General features: G+C 39.3%; 1 protein-coding gene across 13 annotated transcripts in view; it reads left to right on the top strand.

The window, feature by feature from the left end:
* The window catches only part of ADCYAP1R1 (ADCYAP receptor type I), a 152,707-nt gene that overhangs the window by 121,515 nt on the left and 13,732 nt on the right, over positions 1 to 17,460 (top strand). For 5 of the 13 annotated variants that reach the window (XM_064419921.1, XM_064419834.1, XM_064420238.1 and 2 more), the window contains 3 exons: positions 305 to 396; positions 11,337 to 11,390; positions 14,181 to 14,264. In XM_064419921.1, coding sequence (XP_064275991.1) covers positions 305 to 396; positions 11,337 to 11,390; positions 14,181 to 14,264 — 230 coding nt within the window. Of the gene's footprint in view, positions 1 to 304; positions 397 to 5,484; positions 5,527 to 11,336; positions 11,391 to 14,180; positions 14,265 to 17,460 lie in introns of all 13 variants that reach the window. The other 8 variants (XM_064420391.1, XM_064420546.1, XM_064420321.1 and 5 more) reach the window with 5 other exon arrangements.

Genomic DNA, 17,460 nt, shown 5'->3' with positions numbered 1-17,460 from the left:
TATTTTTTAGTGCAGGGATCTTTTTATTCTGCGCAGGTTGATAATGAAAAATCTTGAAACTTTTTCATTTATGCTTCTCTTCTCTTGTCTTGAAACTGCAGAAATTCTGCCTCATTGTAGCTGCAGCAAGGGGAATAAAACCCTTGTGAACTTTCCCCATTGCTCCTGACCCTATTAAACTTAGACTGTGGTTTGGAGAAGAAAAAGGAAATGTAACCAAGAAGTCACTGGGAATGTTTCATTGTCATACTTTGTAAAAATATGTCATTGTCACAATTTTTTTCCTTTTTTTTCTTTCCCCCAGATAAACTTTGTGCTTTTTATTGGCATAATTGTGATACTTGTGCAGAAACTCCAGTCACCTGACATCGGGGGCAATGAATCCAGCATTTACTTGTAAGTACAAATAAAGCAGTAATCAATTTAAATTACTGATATACACATAGGAAAAACCCTCAAAGTAAAAAAGAAACCTCAGTTGAATTAGGTTAATTTTTGAAAAGAGTTCCAAGGTCTACTAAATTATTTTGATTTTTACTTTAATTTTTTAATCCATCAGCCATGAAGGTGCATTTTAATGCCAGCTTTCACCTTTCTTTAAATGGCCTATTAAATAAGCATAAATACAAGATTAAAAACAAACCCAAACCAATCTAATGTTTTTTAGAAGTCGGTTATCTGAAAATTAACATGTTGGTATAAAAATTGTTATCCTCATGGGATGGTTTGCTGTGCTTCATAAGTTCCAGGAAATGGTTCAAAGTTCACTGAAATCAATGAGATTTGGTGAAAAGGTTTAATTAACTTTAGGCTGAATTATAGTGTAGGCAGATCACATAGACATGCTTATGTCCATGTTTCTTCTAACCTTAAATACATTCCCCTTAAGCCAAACATTTCACACACACTGCCTTAAAATTGTTTTAAAATCCTAAAAACACAAATCCTAATATTTTCCTCTAGATGTTTGTAGCTTTGTAATTTATATGAGGTTTTTTTTAAGCTGGAATCCTTTTTATTAGTTTCCACCTCATAAGAGGGCAGATGTTGGCCAGTTGAGGTGGTTCTCATCATGATTTTGAGTGCATGCAGTCACTCTCCATATAAAAATTATATAATCCTCTGGAAGAATTAGGATATGGGGCAGCATCTCTGGTGTTGGCCTAAACACCACACACATTTGGTTTTGGGATTTTTTTGTGACCTTGAGTGTGTTCTTGCACACATAGACATAGGTAGGACTATTTAATTTAGTACTGAATTCCTGATGAAAATAGGCAAGCTATGAACACCTTAAATAAAACCAAAAGATGTTAGGGTAAAGTAAGAGATGCTTATTTGGTAGCAAATATAATTATCCAGTGATTAGTTTCACCATAAGTAACCACAATCATAATATAATGATGTCATCCATCTAATTTTTCAGGGAAAAGTATGTCCTCCAGCTGCCTATTTTTCTTTTTCCCCCCATGTTATCTAGTTTAGATTTGCATTAAATAATAATATTTTCTACATCAATTTTCATGTCTGTAGCCAGACATCCATTTACTGAAAGCGCTGCCCCTTTCATCTTGCTCTAAACTATGTTTCCACAGCCAAAAACAATGTTTTAAATTGATTCTGTGGTAGGATTTACCTCAGAAATAAAACTGAGGATGTGACTTAGTGACTAGGTTAACTTGTGCATGGTCTGCCTAGGGCTTGCATGAAGGCTTGGATGTTCTGCTAGGAAATCATCCCCGAGTCTTAAATTTTAATTAACACCTGAGATGTGCAGAGCTCGTTCTGAGTCTGAATTTTGAAGTGCATGTTTGGTGTCTGCTGCACATCTCACGGATGAAGCAAAGCATGCCACAGACCCCAAAGATTGAACTGGATTATCAAACATCCCTTGCCATCTTGGATCAATATGGTGACTGGGTTTTGCTGGTGTTTTTCCTATGTGTATAGTTAGCCACCAAAACCAAGAGAAAAAACATCATATTTTCTGTTCCATTCGCTGCCATTATTTTTTCCTCATGTTTTTTTGCAACTTTTATAACCGGGTGTGTATAAACCGATCTTGCATTGATGTATGTGTTATGGAGTGGAGTGTTGTTTATCCAAACAGATTGGACAGCAGAAAAGTTCACACAGGGACGATAAAAAGGAATGGAATTGATAATTCTGTGCAGATATACACCAGACAGAGTCAATATTTGTGCTCACATACCCTGTAAAAAGAGTTTGTAAGGAAGGAAGATGATAGATCATAATCTGGTTCTGTCACCATATTGAAATATCTCACATTTAGACTGTGGCTCATATTAAGCATCTTCCATGTTCTATTTTGCTGTTTCAACCTATTGTAGCATCATTCCATCAGACCAAATTCCTCATCCAGATCTTTATTCCGGAACATCTTTAAGCACTTTCCCTTTAGTAGGTGAGGAACAATGAGGTTGAGGAAGGATTTTCAGCCTGTTTCTGAAGGTAATACCTCATGGATCTGCAGCAGGGATTGAGATTTATTCTAATACCATTCTTCCATTTTTTGGAATAACCAGACAGCTGGTACTTCCATCATCAGAAAAAGAAAATTAAAGACCCCAAAAAGTTGGCTACTGACTTTTAGCAGGATTTCTTTTTATATGTCTGCTACATGTTTAGGTGAAGGTCCTTGTAATGACTATTTTTGTTAGAAAAATCTACCTCTGGTTCTACTTCACAGACATGGTGGTGATGGTTCTGCAAAGCACTTAAGCCTGTATTTGATTTTTAAAGCCCTGGGGATGGGCTTAAATTCAAAGATTAATCATTTATTGCCACCACTGTGCATTCATTATTAAAATCTCCCACTGGAGAAGTTGGCTGGGAGCTATGACAGGACCATGGCAGAAGAGAGCACTGCAGGGGAACTGAGGCTTAATTAATGCAGTGTAGCCACTGGAGAATATAAGATTTACCTTAAAATAAATCAATCATTTCTATCACTTGACACACATTACCAGGGCTTTACTTCCATAAAAAAAATCTAGACTTTCTCTCTAAACAACGTGATCATTGTGTGCAACAGCCTTTGCCTTTAGGCTGACAAAAACTTGGAAACACATTGTTAATTCCTTACAATTTTCCTGGAGTGGCCAAGTGCTTCGGTGGTTATAAAATTCCATTTTATCCACTTGTGTGTGCAGTCATCCATCACCAGTCTCATGCCCCCCCAGCCTTTCCTCATGCCTTTGGTTCCCCTTGGAGCTGCCTGCATGCTGCTGACACCCCAAAATCCCACCAGGTTCTGGGAGAGCAATCACTCCATCTTTCTTTTGCTGATGTTTTTGAGAGAAGCTCCTCTTTACTGATGAAAATATTGGGGATCCCTAAAATGCAGATTCATCAAAATGTCTAAGCAGCTAAGGTAGGAATTCAAAAAAGACATCGAAGACACTCCCTTTAAAGATAATTTTAATTCTATTATTATTTTGGGCTATTTTTCTAAGAAACTTCCACACTTCCTCCCAATAGTCATCATAACTTTTTAGTGTCAGGAGTGCCAAAGATGTAAATTTTTTTTCTTGAAACCTGTCTGGTTTCAGTTAATCTTGTGTCAGTCCTGAATAATTCTGCCAAATTAAGCATTGAACCGAAGCAAGATCAGTAATGCAAATGGAATAGATTTTTATCTGAAGGACAAGTTCTGAGATGCCCAGGAGTTGGGGAAGCATTAAGAGCTATTGATCGTATTCTTAGAGTAATTAAGACAGCTATTAACGAAGTTCAGGCAGGTTTCTCACCCCAGCTGGTGAAATAAACAGCAGTAATGTCCCATCATTACAGACATAAAATGGTTTGGGTTGGAAGGGGCCTTCAAATCATCCAGTGCCACCCCTGTCATGGGCAGGGACACCTTCCCCTATCCCAGGGTGCCCCAAGCCCTGTTCAGCCTGAACATTTCCAGGGATGGAGCTGCTACAGCTTCTCTGGGAACCTGTGCCAGCGCCTCACCTCCCTCGCAGTAAATAAGTTTTCCCTAATATCCAATCTGAACCCACTGTCTTTCCATTTAAAGCCATTTCCCTTTGTGACATGTCCTATTTAATCTCACAGAACAAACAACCATGTCTTGAATTGGTGCCAGTATTTTCCATGCAGTTCTAAATTAATTAACATTATTCCAAACAGAAAGAACCCCCTGATTTTAGCAGTCTTTAATTATACTTTGTAAAGATCAGTGAAGGCTGCCCCAGAACAGAGACTAAGCAGACTTAAAGAATAAAGCAGGGATTTATTCAAAGGATCTCCTCCATGGATCCACCTTGGGCAGCACCAGAGCCCAGCCAGGGCTGCACCCAAGATGAACCCATATGGTCCCAAAATGCACGAGCGCTGCCGGGGTCTCTCCCTGGGCTCAGCTCTGCTCCATGTGCACATTGCAGTTCATTGTCCAATCCCAGCTGCAGCCCCTGCAGTCCCATCCTGCTTGTTTTTCTCTCTGCAGCCCACGGGGTTTGTGCTCTTGGGCTGCAATTTGGATCATTTGTCCTTGGTGCCCAGCTGGAGCAGGAATTGTTTTGTGTCCCTGCTCTGTGCAGAGAGCTCACCATCCCCTGATGTGAAGCTCAGACCCACACACTAAAGCAGCACAGAATGTGAAAAGCATAAAAGCTGAAACCTGAGGCATCAAAAGTAACAGATTATTTAGGAATAGTTGCCCTGTATGCTGAGAGCCAAGGAGCACCACATCAGGAGTCCATGAATTAAAGGGATCTCACAGTCCTGGGGATTGCAAACAATTAAGAACCCTACCATGGCTGGTTCAGCACCCAGAGCAGCCCATCAGGCCCACATTATTTGCATGGATTTATCATCTATCAGTTTCTTCCCTGGAATTTTAGGAAATGGATAATAAACTGATCAGGCAAGACTTCACTGTTTTTACCATGAAAAATCCAGCCAACAGTGTGTAACCTGGTATGTCAGAATCTGTTTTCAGACATCCAGCTTTTGGTCAAGTTGTTGCAGAGATAGTACAGCACCCCCCGCCAGAAAAAAACCCAAACATATTTCTACAGAAATGCCTACACAAAGCTTAAATTCACGCTGTTATTTTCACAAGCATTGTTGCATTGCTGAAATACTCACTCTAGAGAGAAAATAATCAGCATCACTACCAAAAAACGCCACTATTATATTAAGTAGGTGCATGATGTAGATGCATGCTGGAATAACCCTTAAGATTAAAAAGACCCACACATTTCCATCAAATCTTTGTTTTTTTCATTCATTTTCAAGTATCAAGCACATATAACTGAAAAAAAAATCTTTTTATTTTATTATGATTTCCAGTTTATCACGACTGGTGTAATTTGGGAGGGGGAAGCTTGTTTCTGCTTTTGCTTTGACAGATTCTTCATAAATTTTGTATCACATGTTGAAAGCTCAATGAAAAGAAAACAAACCCCACATATATATCTAGCTAATTCAGGTCTATGTCATTCCTCCAATCAGCATCTTGCTGGAAAGAAAGGAGAATCATGGCATATATCATAGGTAGGTATGATTTTACCTATGGTGCAACCTAGAGGGTTTAGGGCAGCAAAAGCAATGTTGTAACCCAGATGTTTTGGTAAACAACACTCCTCTAAACTTCACCTCCAAAGTCACTGGGCACGCAGTGATTTCATTCTGCTACCGCTTTGTCTTGCTGCAAGTGCTCAGACTGCCAGAGTTGGAAATTATTGACAGGGTCTTGGTGCCAAAAGGCTGACTTTTTGACAAGCAAATGGCAGATGTTGGACGGACAGTGTGTTCTCTAGGAAGGCACTGCAATTTCTGACCCCCAGGAACTGCCAGCTGGGTGCTGGGGCACCCAACAAAAGGAACAAAGCAACAAAAAGAACTCGTGTCCTTGGGTTAATCCTTTTCTACCACAGGAAAATACACTGGGAAACACAGATGATGGTCACTGATGTCAGTGCCTGATCAGCAAGGACCTAGTGCTCATTCTGAGGAAAGCCAGGGGAGTAGATGATACTTGCTGCTTTGATCAACACTAATTCTTGATTTCTTTATTTAAAGTTCTAGAAAAACGAGCTCATTCATTACTATACTTTTCATGTACATTGCCCAAGGCAAATTATTACTTTGGGTGCTGGTTTGATTTTTTTTTTGGTGTTGTTGCTTTTTTACTTTGGAAGTTTTGAGTGGAAAGGATGGGGGTGTTCATTTGTGCCAATCTTTTCAGGTAGGGATTGGGAAAAAACCTGGGTGTACTCATTAGGAATGTAAGATCATGCAGGCTGCGTACCATAATTAGCAGGAGTGTAATTAACAGGGATTTATTTATTTTCAGATAAAATAATCAAAAGCCCTATTCTGCTTTGATTGCCTGTCTGTGGTTTCAGTTGCTGGAAAATCAAACAGCAGAGGATATTTAGTGTGTTTATAATGTCCCTGGGAGCTGTTATTGCTACTGAACAGCTGAGGGTAAAATGCACCTAAATCCCTCAGGTGCCTGTGGCAAGGACAGGGAGGTGAATTTTTGGTTGTCAAATCTACTTTCCCAACCTAAACACTGCCTTTCATGCAGTACATCCTTTACATTGTTACATAAATGATGAGATTAGACCTAAAACTATTTCTTCCTTGAAAGAGGTTTTGTTATTTCATGGGTCCCCAGCCAGAGGAATATTCCAGAAGAGCAAATCAATATTTATAAAGGAAATTCCATTCCTTTTCCAATCGTATAGAATCACCTGACCAGAGCTTTGGCAGGATCTGTTTTTGAAATCACGGATCACAAATCTTATTTCTTGTTCATGAAAAAGGGTTCTGCTTCTATTATTTGGAAATCTTTAGAAGGCAGATTTTAGGGTGCAAGGCCTTGGTCTGCACCGGTGGTGTCTGTGTGGTGGAGGTTGACCCCTGTCCTTTTTCCTCTTGCAGTAGTATTGAAAAATAGGCTGACTTTGTCTTTAAACACTATTTCTGTGGCTGTAAGGCATTTTAATGGGAAATTTTATGGTTTAAATGGATATACAGACAGAGAAAAGCATACAATGGTGATTTTTGTTGTTGATGAGCTCATGAGATTTTGAAACCTGCCTGGGTTTCACATGTAAGAATTCTCTAATGATGACTTAAAAGTTCTCCTTGGCTTTATGATCTGTGGCAGCCTTAAAGAGCAAAGTTCCTTGTCCACAAGCTGCATCCTAAAAGAGCAAACCACCAATTTTTTTCCCCCATCTGTCACAAGAGCAAGCCATGAACTGAAAATGTGCAATTTTGCATTAGAAGAGAAGCCACTATAAGATGCTCCCTCTCTTGAAAGATCAAGGAGGTGTGCAGGTTAGTGAGGGAGAGAATAATGCCAGGTTTTATCCAACACTGCAATTCTCTTTATAGAAATGATTTATATATATATATTTTTAAGAAAACACAGCAAAGCTTGCTGCACTCCCAATAGTTCTATCAAGGGTTGGATTAGCCCTAACAGCCCTATTTTTACAGAGCTTGAGGCACCAAAAAAAAAGGCTAAAGAGTGTTTTATGAGTTCCCATTGAAATGTTAGTGGCATGTATCTGGAAATTTCAGCTACAAAGACAGCACCAAAACCATCATGGCTTGATTGCCATAACTGGTATGGAACAGAACTCAGAACAGCCAGAGGCTCAAGCCAGAGGGATTTATACATAAGTGCTTGCGTCTGTAGGGTTCTTGTGTAAAAATAGGATTTTGCCCACGCATGTGCTGTCTGAAACACTTCAGATATCTAAAATTGTTCCAGCCTTGCTGCTTAAAAGGCCACAAATACTTCAGCAATGTGCACAATGTAAAGCTTCATATTGTAAAAGGAGAGTGGCTGCACTTCACTAAATTTGCTGTAACCTTGTCAATTTTGCAACACACTGGAGCTTCCTGATTAGCAAAAATAAGGTAGCTTCCAGGAAGAAAAGGCAGAATGGATCTCAAATGTGCTTCTGAAGTCACTGCACTTGGTCAGAGTGAAAAACCTAATTTCGATGTGTATTGATATGCTTCAGTTGTCATGGAGATCAGCAGGATAGGGAACGTCCAGTGCCCAAGGCCACTCGACTTTTCGAATTAGCCACGGATGTGGGTGCAGGATCTTTTATCAGAGCAGCTTGCTTAGATCCTGAGAAAAATAACAGGTCTGGAGAACCAGAAAAAAATTTCAGAAGTTTCAAATTGAGCATTAACTCTGGAATATCCAAAGTAGACCATTCTGGCTGTTTGTTCTTTTCCTCATACATTGCTCATGTCTAAGTTTGCTGGTTTGAGTGCACTGTTAGACTGAAAGGGATGGATCTGAATTTTTCTTTGCCCCAAATCAGTTTGCACCTCTGATTCTTTGAATCAGTTACTTAATGTGAAGGTGAAGGTGGAGCTGAAGCAACTGGTCATGCAGCAGTTAATGTGAGAGTGCAGGAAATGGGGAATAATTCTGACATCTCTGATCCTGACCCTGCTTTCAGTTTATACCAACGCTCGATGCCCACCACCAACCATGGTCTTCCACTTAGTTTTTCCCACCATTCACACTTTGGCCTCTATCATATGAGGACAACAGGTATTTACTTTCCCCCCAGTGTCTCTGTTTCTCCTTGCCATTGATTTATTATGTCTCATTTTAGCAGCTGGCATTGTTTCACATCCAGTGGGGTTAGTTTTACATCTGGAGAATTTTTAGGATGTACTCCAGACAAGTACACAGCCTGAGATAAGGAGGGGACACGTGCTGTCCCAATGCAGAAGGTTTTTGATCTGGAAAGACAAATTTCTTGCAAGGATCTTGTGAGTAACACTGTCTGTCTAGGAACTGTGTGGTGCAAAGCAGGCAATCAGTTTTCTAAGAACAAATTCTGCCTGCCTTGGAGAGTAAAAGAATGTCCTCAAAGGCCACCAGGCTCCAGATAATTAACACAGAATGAAGTCTCAATTAAGGTTTTTGAAACAAATACAAACTACCTCAAGACAGGACCAATCCAAAGCCATGTGTAAGGTTCATGTCATAGTCTTAGTCCCACCTGTATCATTACTGATTTCCAAACTGTAATTCCTCTTTATGTTTCCACTGAAAACACTGGAGTTATTCAGCTGATTATGTGTCTACAAGCCCAGCTTTTTTTAACAAAGGCTGTACTCTCTTTTTTCATGAAGGAGAGTTGTAGAGATGGGTTGTACCATGAATCTGCAGGGATATTGTAGAACATGTAAGGCAGGTGAGTCAAAACAGTGTAACTAAAGCTTCAGGGCTGCAAATTATATAAACCCGGTGTAGTTATAGTGATGCTGAGCTCTGCCAGCTGACAGGAACCAAAACTGTCTGTAATGCTTGAAAATCCACTTCTTGTGTCAGCCTGGGACAATAAACTCTCAGTGGGCTTTGCTCGTTTGCTTTCTTTCAAGGACAATGAGCTAAATCTTGTTGTCAGATATTTATGCCTGGGTTTGGATATTCATAACAGTAAAGTATTCAAAACGTTAATTTATGTAAGGATCTCATTTGGCATGGTACATTTTTCTCATTCAACCTCCTATTGTCTGCTCAGTGATGTTACTGCACCTCCAGCAGAATTATTCCACAGTGCACGAACTTGGATCTGTGCTCTGCACTCAGAGACAATAACCCAGCTTGGGAAAACAGGAGCTCCAGAATTAATACAGGGCAAGAATCAGAACCTTGAAGCTACAGTTGTTTTTGTTGGAAGAGTTCTGCCCTCTGCTACCAGCTTTATTCTCAAAAACACAGGCAAATATCAGGCTTAATCTCTTCATTATTTAACTCCAAGTATAGCAATGGTGTTCTCCTTCTTTTTATGTCCACTCTGTAGAAGTTAGAAAAGGCATGGATGAGCACTGTAGATAGGATTTTTTGCTCTCTTTGACCATTTTGTTTCACCTTCAAGCTTCAGATCTATTCAAGGGTCAGATTTACTGGACAAAAAGTTCCAGTCCAAATTCATGTTTGTTAAAACTTCTGTTTTTAACCACAGCATTAATCTGCAAGCAGTCATTCAGCTTCAGCTCCTTATTTTGGTGCCATTAGCAAGGAAAAGTAGAACTTTAGGTAACAAGACTAAGAATTTGGGATTTGTTTTCCATTAAAGGCTAGAGACACAGTTTTCTTTTTTTTTTAGTTTGGTTTGGTTTTCTTTCATGAAGAGCACAATATTTGTTGTACTTCTAGAAAGACAGAAGGACATCTACCTGATTTAATAAATCAATTTTGCTGGGCTCCTTCCACAGTCAGTAGAGACCTACCCAGTCCAGAGATGAAAATCCTTTAGTACAGCTTATTTCACTTTAAACAACAATTTTAAAATAGGTCAGGTAAATCTCACTTTATGGCCTGTTTCTCACCAGTGACTGCCAAGCTGGCATGGGGTGACAAGGAAAAAGGCATGCAGCTAAAAAAATTAGAGGAGATACAACTGAAAGACAATTTGCTGAGGAGCACCTGGGCTTACTCTGTGTCTGGATGAGAGGGTGAATGGCTCTGCCTGCACACAGTGGGTCAGAGCTGCAGCCACTGCAGTGGGATGGAATTGTAGAATCTGTGTGTTGCTCACAGAATAAGTTCTGCTTTCCAAACTGCTCCATCTGGTCTGTAAGGGTGTGGGGTTTGTAAATGTAGTTGGTGTTTTGAAGGCAAACAAGTGCAGCTTCAGGGAATCCTCAGCTCCTGAGCAGCAAGGAGATTTCTCCCAGCCTAGAGAAGTATCAGCTGAGGGGAAGAGGTTGTGTGATATAAATAATATATTAGACAGATCTACTTTTCTCCTCTCTCTCCCATACAATCTCTCTGCTTCCACTTTGGTTAACTTTCTACTGTATTTTCAGTACTTTATTTCATTGATTTGTTTCTGCATTCTTTCTCCTGCTACTACACAGCTGCCAATCCTATTCATGGTGAGGTTACATAGAATTTCTTGAGCAGGGTGCACAAAGATTCTCCATGAGGAGCAGTTTTAATTTGCATGAATCAAGTTCTACCTTTACTGAGTTTCCCAAAGGATTCCCCTTCAGCACATTCAGAGACAAGGCACAAACCTCATAATTCCCCATGTGTTGGTAGCGACCTAAATTCAGGACCCTGATCATTTTCATGATGGATGTACTTGGATAATGCAACAAAACCTGGACCAGCATGCTCGTTTCCCTCCTCTTAAGCACCTCTGAGACATCTAGAATGGAATTACAACTCCTTTTGCCTCAGATTTGTGTTCTCTCTCTCATTTGCATCGAGACGTCCCGGTGTTCGGTGGCCTTCAGCCACATCATCCATGGCTCATTTCACCCCGGGAGTGTTTAACTTTTTCTTTCCCCTTCCACCCTAGCACCCTCCCTCTTCCTCCCAGATGCAGCTGCAGTCCCTGCCCAGGACACTTGCGGTGAGACTCAGCTTGTTTGCCTTTAGCTGTCTAAAGTCTCGTGCTCGATCTGAGCAGTCCAGTCGTCGTCTGTGGTCACTCGGGGACACCAGGGCACCTCCACCAGACAGAGCATCCCCTGTGCCTTAGATGTCTCTGTCACACAGGCCAGCTCAGCCTGGAAGTCCCTGCTCTTTCCCTGAGTGAGCTCAAGGTGATAGTTCAGTTTGGAATCTGTCTTTGGCACGTAGAGTTAGATGTGACCGACTCCGTTCTCTGTGTGCCTACAGAGGTCTGAGGATCCTGCCCTGATTTGTGCAGTGTTTTCGTAGCCATGTTCTCATTTTAATTCGTTTTCTTATATTTGTCTATTTTTTCCTCCTTCATATTTTTTTTTCTAGTTCCTGCCTCCTCTGTCTCTTCTCTCTTTCCTCCTTTCCTTCCACCAGCGTCTCTACTTGGATAATGAATAAAGTTTGCAAAATAAAATGGGAGGGAGAAAGGAAAGAAAATATCTATAAATTCTGTACTCTAAACTATCTGGGACACTTTACACCATCTAATATCAGAGAGATGACTCTACCAAAATTAGAAATGGCAGAAAATAAGTGCTAACAGCACAAAAATATTAACTTTTCCTGAGAAGTACTAGCATTGTTTTCCATCACAAACCCGTGTGTCAATGTCCCCTCACTGGGTGTGGAGCAGCAGTTAATCCATAGATAATATTTTCAAAATCAAGTCTGGTTTTTTCAATAATTCTAGTAACTACCAAGTGCTGTCACATTAGATCTCTTCACCAGGAAAACCTATTAAAAAATCAATCCCTGTCAAATGAAACAGGACATAAGCAGTAAAGGAAACATGGATAGGAATTTATTTCTAGGTTGCCATGGCAACATTAAGTATATCATTGAAGACCACAAACCTCTACAACAACCCATGGCTAAGACTTTTCAAAGTGATTATTGATTTTTAGATGTTTCCTTTTCAGGTTCTGAACCTTAATATCCCTCATAAGTGCTTCTTTTCAACACAGGCTGAGCAGCCCTCTTGTGGTAAAAATTGGTCTGAGAAATGTGTTTCAGATCAAGTGATCAAAAAAATGAGTGGCACTCAAAATCCATAGTCACTTCTGAAAGCCTCAGTCACAATAAAATGGAACTATCCCTTAAACCTCCTTGCTCATTTTTGATCAGTCTAAGTGGACAATTAATGCCCAACTCAGCTCTGTGAAAAGCAGGTGGTATGAAAATTTAGCACAGAAATTCTAGTGCAAAAGGAGCAGTCATTTTCATGTTTACTTCCTCAGCAACATCCAAAAAATGAAATTCATTTTATGTGTTGAAACACGGTTGCTATACCCATTTGCTAGGATGTGGACATGCCACAAGACTGTGTTCTTTCCACCTCTTATACTGTAATATTTAATAACAACACAATTATCAGGCTTTAATTATCCAAAAGGAAGCAAAACATAACTCCAGAAATGGGGATTGACTTAAAGGAGTTGAAAGTAGGGGGAAATGTATGTTTTCAATTCAACCTGGTTTACTGTTCAGATTATAAATTCCAGGAATTGTGGACACAGATCTTAGACTGTAACAGAAACAGAGTTAGGTTTGTTTGAACAAACTTAAATGTTTGCCTTGAAGGCAATTGCTTTAAAAATCGACTTTATTATCCTTTATATTAATGAAGATTTACCATTTATTATCCTTTACATTAATGGAGATTTATTCAGGGTACTCAGTGGTGTTTGGTGTTCATCTCATCCTACACTGGACATCTAAAACAGGTCAGATGTACCTGTTTTAAATAAATAAATGGGCATTTCTCTCTCAACCATTTATTCTGATGATTCTCAGGGTCCTAAGGATGTCCATTTTGCTTACACACCTGTTCTGTAAACATCCAGCCTCTCCTGAGGTGAATCCCACCAAAACAGCCATGTGTTGAACACAAAACAAAAATTCTCCCCTTGAAAGTTGACAAGAAATCACTATTTTCAATTTTCATATTTTTCAGCCCAGATATAAAATCTCTTCGAGGATCCCTCCAAATGCCTCCATGTTTGAGATTACCTTTCTGATTGATTCATTTAAAGAAGCCTCTCCTGGCTGGTTGGAAAGGAGCTATTTTGTTCTCTGTTCCTAGAATCCAGCATGCAGGGATCATGGTCCTGCTCCATAGCGTATGAGCCTGCTGCTTTGATGAGCACGCTGTCTTAGTGTGTGTGACAAAAAATAAGTGGTACCTCCAAAATTACCAGCCAGATGCCATACTGAGCTCCCTCCCCATCACCGAGGAAGATGGAAAAACAGCTTTGGTGTCCTTACTAAAACTCGTTGTTAAAAAACAAGGGATCCACACTACAATGAAAATGAGGAACACCCGATCCAATTCACCTTAGATTGATCCTCATCCTACGAGTTTATGTTACTCTCTGATTGTTCTCCATGAGCATGCAGTCAACTCTCATTTAATCTATTGTTCTGTGACCCCCTGTACAAAACTTTTCAGGTCCTGTGTATTTTGGATGCGTTAGCGCTGCCCCCCTGCACTCAGGGTGTTTGAGTTTTGGTTTGTCCGTGAATCAGCACATCACAACGGCCAGCAACAGCCAGTGCGCTTTAATTTTTATTTAATCTTTTAATTTCTGCTTCAGTCAAGCAGCTGGTTTGTGCTGTGAGTCCATCCTGTCGTGTCTGCTTTCCATCTTTGTGGCGTGTCTCATGAAATGTGTTGAAAGTGACCTACCTTGGCCTGTTCACGATATGCTGAAAAAAATGCTAATCTTGTCATATTTAGCAGCTGCGTTCAGAAATGCTACTGTAAGCCTAAGAGGGCTAACCAGCACTCTTGCAAGATGTCAGAACTATCAACCATTACCCTGTAAGTGTACGCACTCCTGTGACATTACTGTGTGTGTATGACGCATGTTGCAGTTAAATGAGTGGATGAGAGCAGAGGGGAAAGCAGAGAGCAAAGCATTCATTTAGTTCTTGTTGCATGTAGAATTTTTTCTTTGTTCTTGTTCTGTGCTTTTGCCAATGCGCCACGATCGAGGATTTTAAGGTTGTTTTAATTTTATTTTTTTTTATTTCCTGTAATTATGGCTGATGCAATTGATGGTTCTGGGTAGTGTCTTTACAGAATTAATAGCTGCTCTTTATTGTACAGCAAAGAGGTGAGCACCTTCATACTGAGAGAAAATGTTTCACCTGAAAGTTTCCTAGAAAAACTGTGTGAGGTTGAATCAATTAGATCCTCAGTGGGTATAAAACATCTTTTGTCCATCGAACTGAGTGAAGTTAACTTAATAAACACCCAGGGGTGAGGAAAGGCTAAAGATGACCTCAGATCAAAATTAATTGTGTCCATCAGCAGTTACAGAATCATAGAATCACTGAGTTGGAAAAGACCTCTAAGATCATCAAGTTCAGTCCAATATAGAGTGAGGCATCCAGAAGAGTGAATAAAAGCCATTCAGCCAAGAGTTGTGTGAATTAATCACTATCCTCTAGTCCATCTGACCCCTTGCTCCTTGCACAAGAAGCCCACAGGTTTTCACAGATTCATGGAATCATTAAGGTTGGAAAAGAGCTCCAAGGTCATCCTGTCATTTTGTTTAGATGAGGTGCAATTTCAGACATCTATAATATGTCTCCAGATGATCTGTCTCCTGAATTTCACAGCAGTTCTATAAGTGTGAATCAACATTTTCTGAGGTGTCCTGACACACAGGCATAAAACTCCAACATTTTGCTAAAGAATATTTAGTAGTTGTTTTCAACACCATAAAGGAAGAAAGATTGGTTTGTAACTTAACTGCATATGTGGTTATGTTTTTTAGTTTAAAAAAAAAAAATTTCTGTGTGATTTCATATATCTTTGAGGTATTTAAGAAATAGAACAATAAAGATGCTAAAAAATATTCAGTCAACAGCTTGGAAAAAGCAGATAGAAATAGAGAAGACAAAAAGGAGCAGCTCCATCTTCTGAACAGAGAGCAGCTGAAGACTAAGAACAATTAGGTAAAACTAGGAGTTGGGTTTAGGAGGAGATAGTTTGAAATTTAAAGTTCAGTGCCTAATGAACATCCTGATGCAGCACACGTGTCATGTTGGGTCTTTGCAGAGAACCAAATTTTACATTAAATGCAGCATTTCTGAAAGATGGGAGACTGCTGACTCTCTAAGGTGAAATTCTCTACCTAGTCAAGGGCAAGAAGAGTTCAGCCTAAAAAGGAGGTATTTTAACCTATGGTTTTTGTGTCTGTTGAAATATGAAAGTCTTGGTAAGCTCCCCTGTTTTTCAAGTCCTAAGTCTGAATATGTGGTTTATGCGTGGGAAAATTAAAAATCTGGAATCATTCAGGTGTTACATCAGGTGTTTTGGAAGCGATGCTGCAGACCTAATTAAATTTTGGAAAAGATCTGTCAAGGAGATTACTGAGGTTCCTGAAAGTCACTTTAATGTGTTCAGCATTTTGTGGTAAAATAGATCCTTCAGTTTGTTAAACATGAGCTGTGTTGAGCATTTCATTATAATGACATCCTGTACATTCATGGTTTGCTCTTTATCCTTCAATTTGAAATATTGTCACAATTCTTTTTTGCACAGATTTATCACGGAGATGATGAATGAACCATTGGCCAGAGAAATTGGGTTCCTCTAATCTAAACCTCACAAATCTACAGGGCAGAAATTTGTGTGACAAACTCACTCCAGGTTCCCTTTGAGGTCAATGGATAGATTTAGGATGTGATAAGAATTTCCTTTGGGGCAGAGGATTTGTCCTTTTGTGTCAGTGGTTCTTGCTCTTCATTGACAATAAAGGGCATTTAAGTCTGCATTTTATTTAACTAAAAATAGATGCCATCATTGCAGATATGTCACAGCATTAAGTTAATCAATATATACATAAATAAATGTACTCAATACCCACAGGGTTTACAACAGGAGTCACCTCTTGTTAAAAAGACATCTGTAGCACACAAGAATTATATTTTAAAAGTGTATTTTTCTCGCAATGACTTGAGAGACATTTTAAAAATAATTTCATTATCAATATCTACACTATATTTGTCCAAACCTCGGTGAGGTGAATGTTGCTTTTCAAGACTACACACTTTGATGTCTTCATTGCAGAAATTTATATTTGATCAAAGTATTTCATTTAGGACAGCTTTTAAACTGGGCAATTCTCTTACTGCAGAGAGGCAGGACTAAATGGCAAAACAATAATCTAATCTTCCTTCAAGGTCTATGGTTTCAAGATTTTTGCTTCTTTTTTGATTTTTTCTCTCAAAAAGGTTCAGCAGTCTCCTTAATATATGTGGATGTGCAATGGAAAAATAAAAGCATGATTCTTCCAAATACTGGTCAAGTTAGACAACATTTTTATTTAGGGTTTCTTTTAGCATAAAATTTTAATTCCATTATTCCATAGAGGAGTGAGGGAGAAGAGAGGACACCATTATTTGTTTGTACTAACACTTAATGGAAAGTCCACATTCATAGCCATGCTACTGGAGAAAGTCTTATGTTTGAAGGGATTTTAAGGCAGATAACAGCTGGAAAACAGAATGTCAGCCTCAACAAAAATTGCTATTCAAATAGTTTTGGGGTTTTTTTAAGTAACCTTAAGGCTTTACTCTCCCTGTGGGAATATGAACAAGGCTTTTGCTAGACCTTTTGGAGAACATTATCTTCCAAACAACTGAACAATTATTGTCCTCGAACTTCTAGATCCAACCCCTCCAAGTTTATTGAAAGAATGGGGGCAGAAAAGAGGATTAATATCTTTGGCTGTTACACACCTGAGAATTCCACTGTGTCCTTTAAAATTTTCATTCCCTGTTGTACATAAACTTACACATCTCACAGGACCTGCTTTAAGTCTTCTCTCTTCCCAATGTTCTTGAAAAAAAGCAATTTTTCATCATCCATACAGGCATTAATGTCTCTCAAGGCTTTTCTTATCATTAAAATATTCTTTTCCTCTTTATTGATCTTAATCATCTATAAACTTCTGAATATGTTATTTAATGCATTTTCTTCCTCACTTTTATGACAATATTGAAGA

The sequence above is a fragment of the Passer domesticus genome, chromosome 1 (assembly GCF_036417665.1).
Source record: "Passer domesticus isolate bPasDom1 chromosome 1, bPasDom1.hap1, whole genome shotgun sequence".
Classification (NCBI taxonomy): domain Eukaryota; kingdom Metazoa; phylum Chordata; class Aves; order Passeriformes; family Passeridae; genus Passer; species Passer domesticus.
The sequence above is the reverse complement of the archived record's forward strand: the minus strand, read 5'-3'. Positions and strand labels throughout refer to the sequence as shown.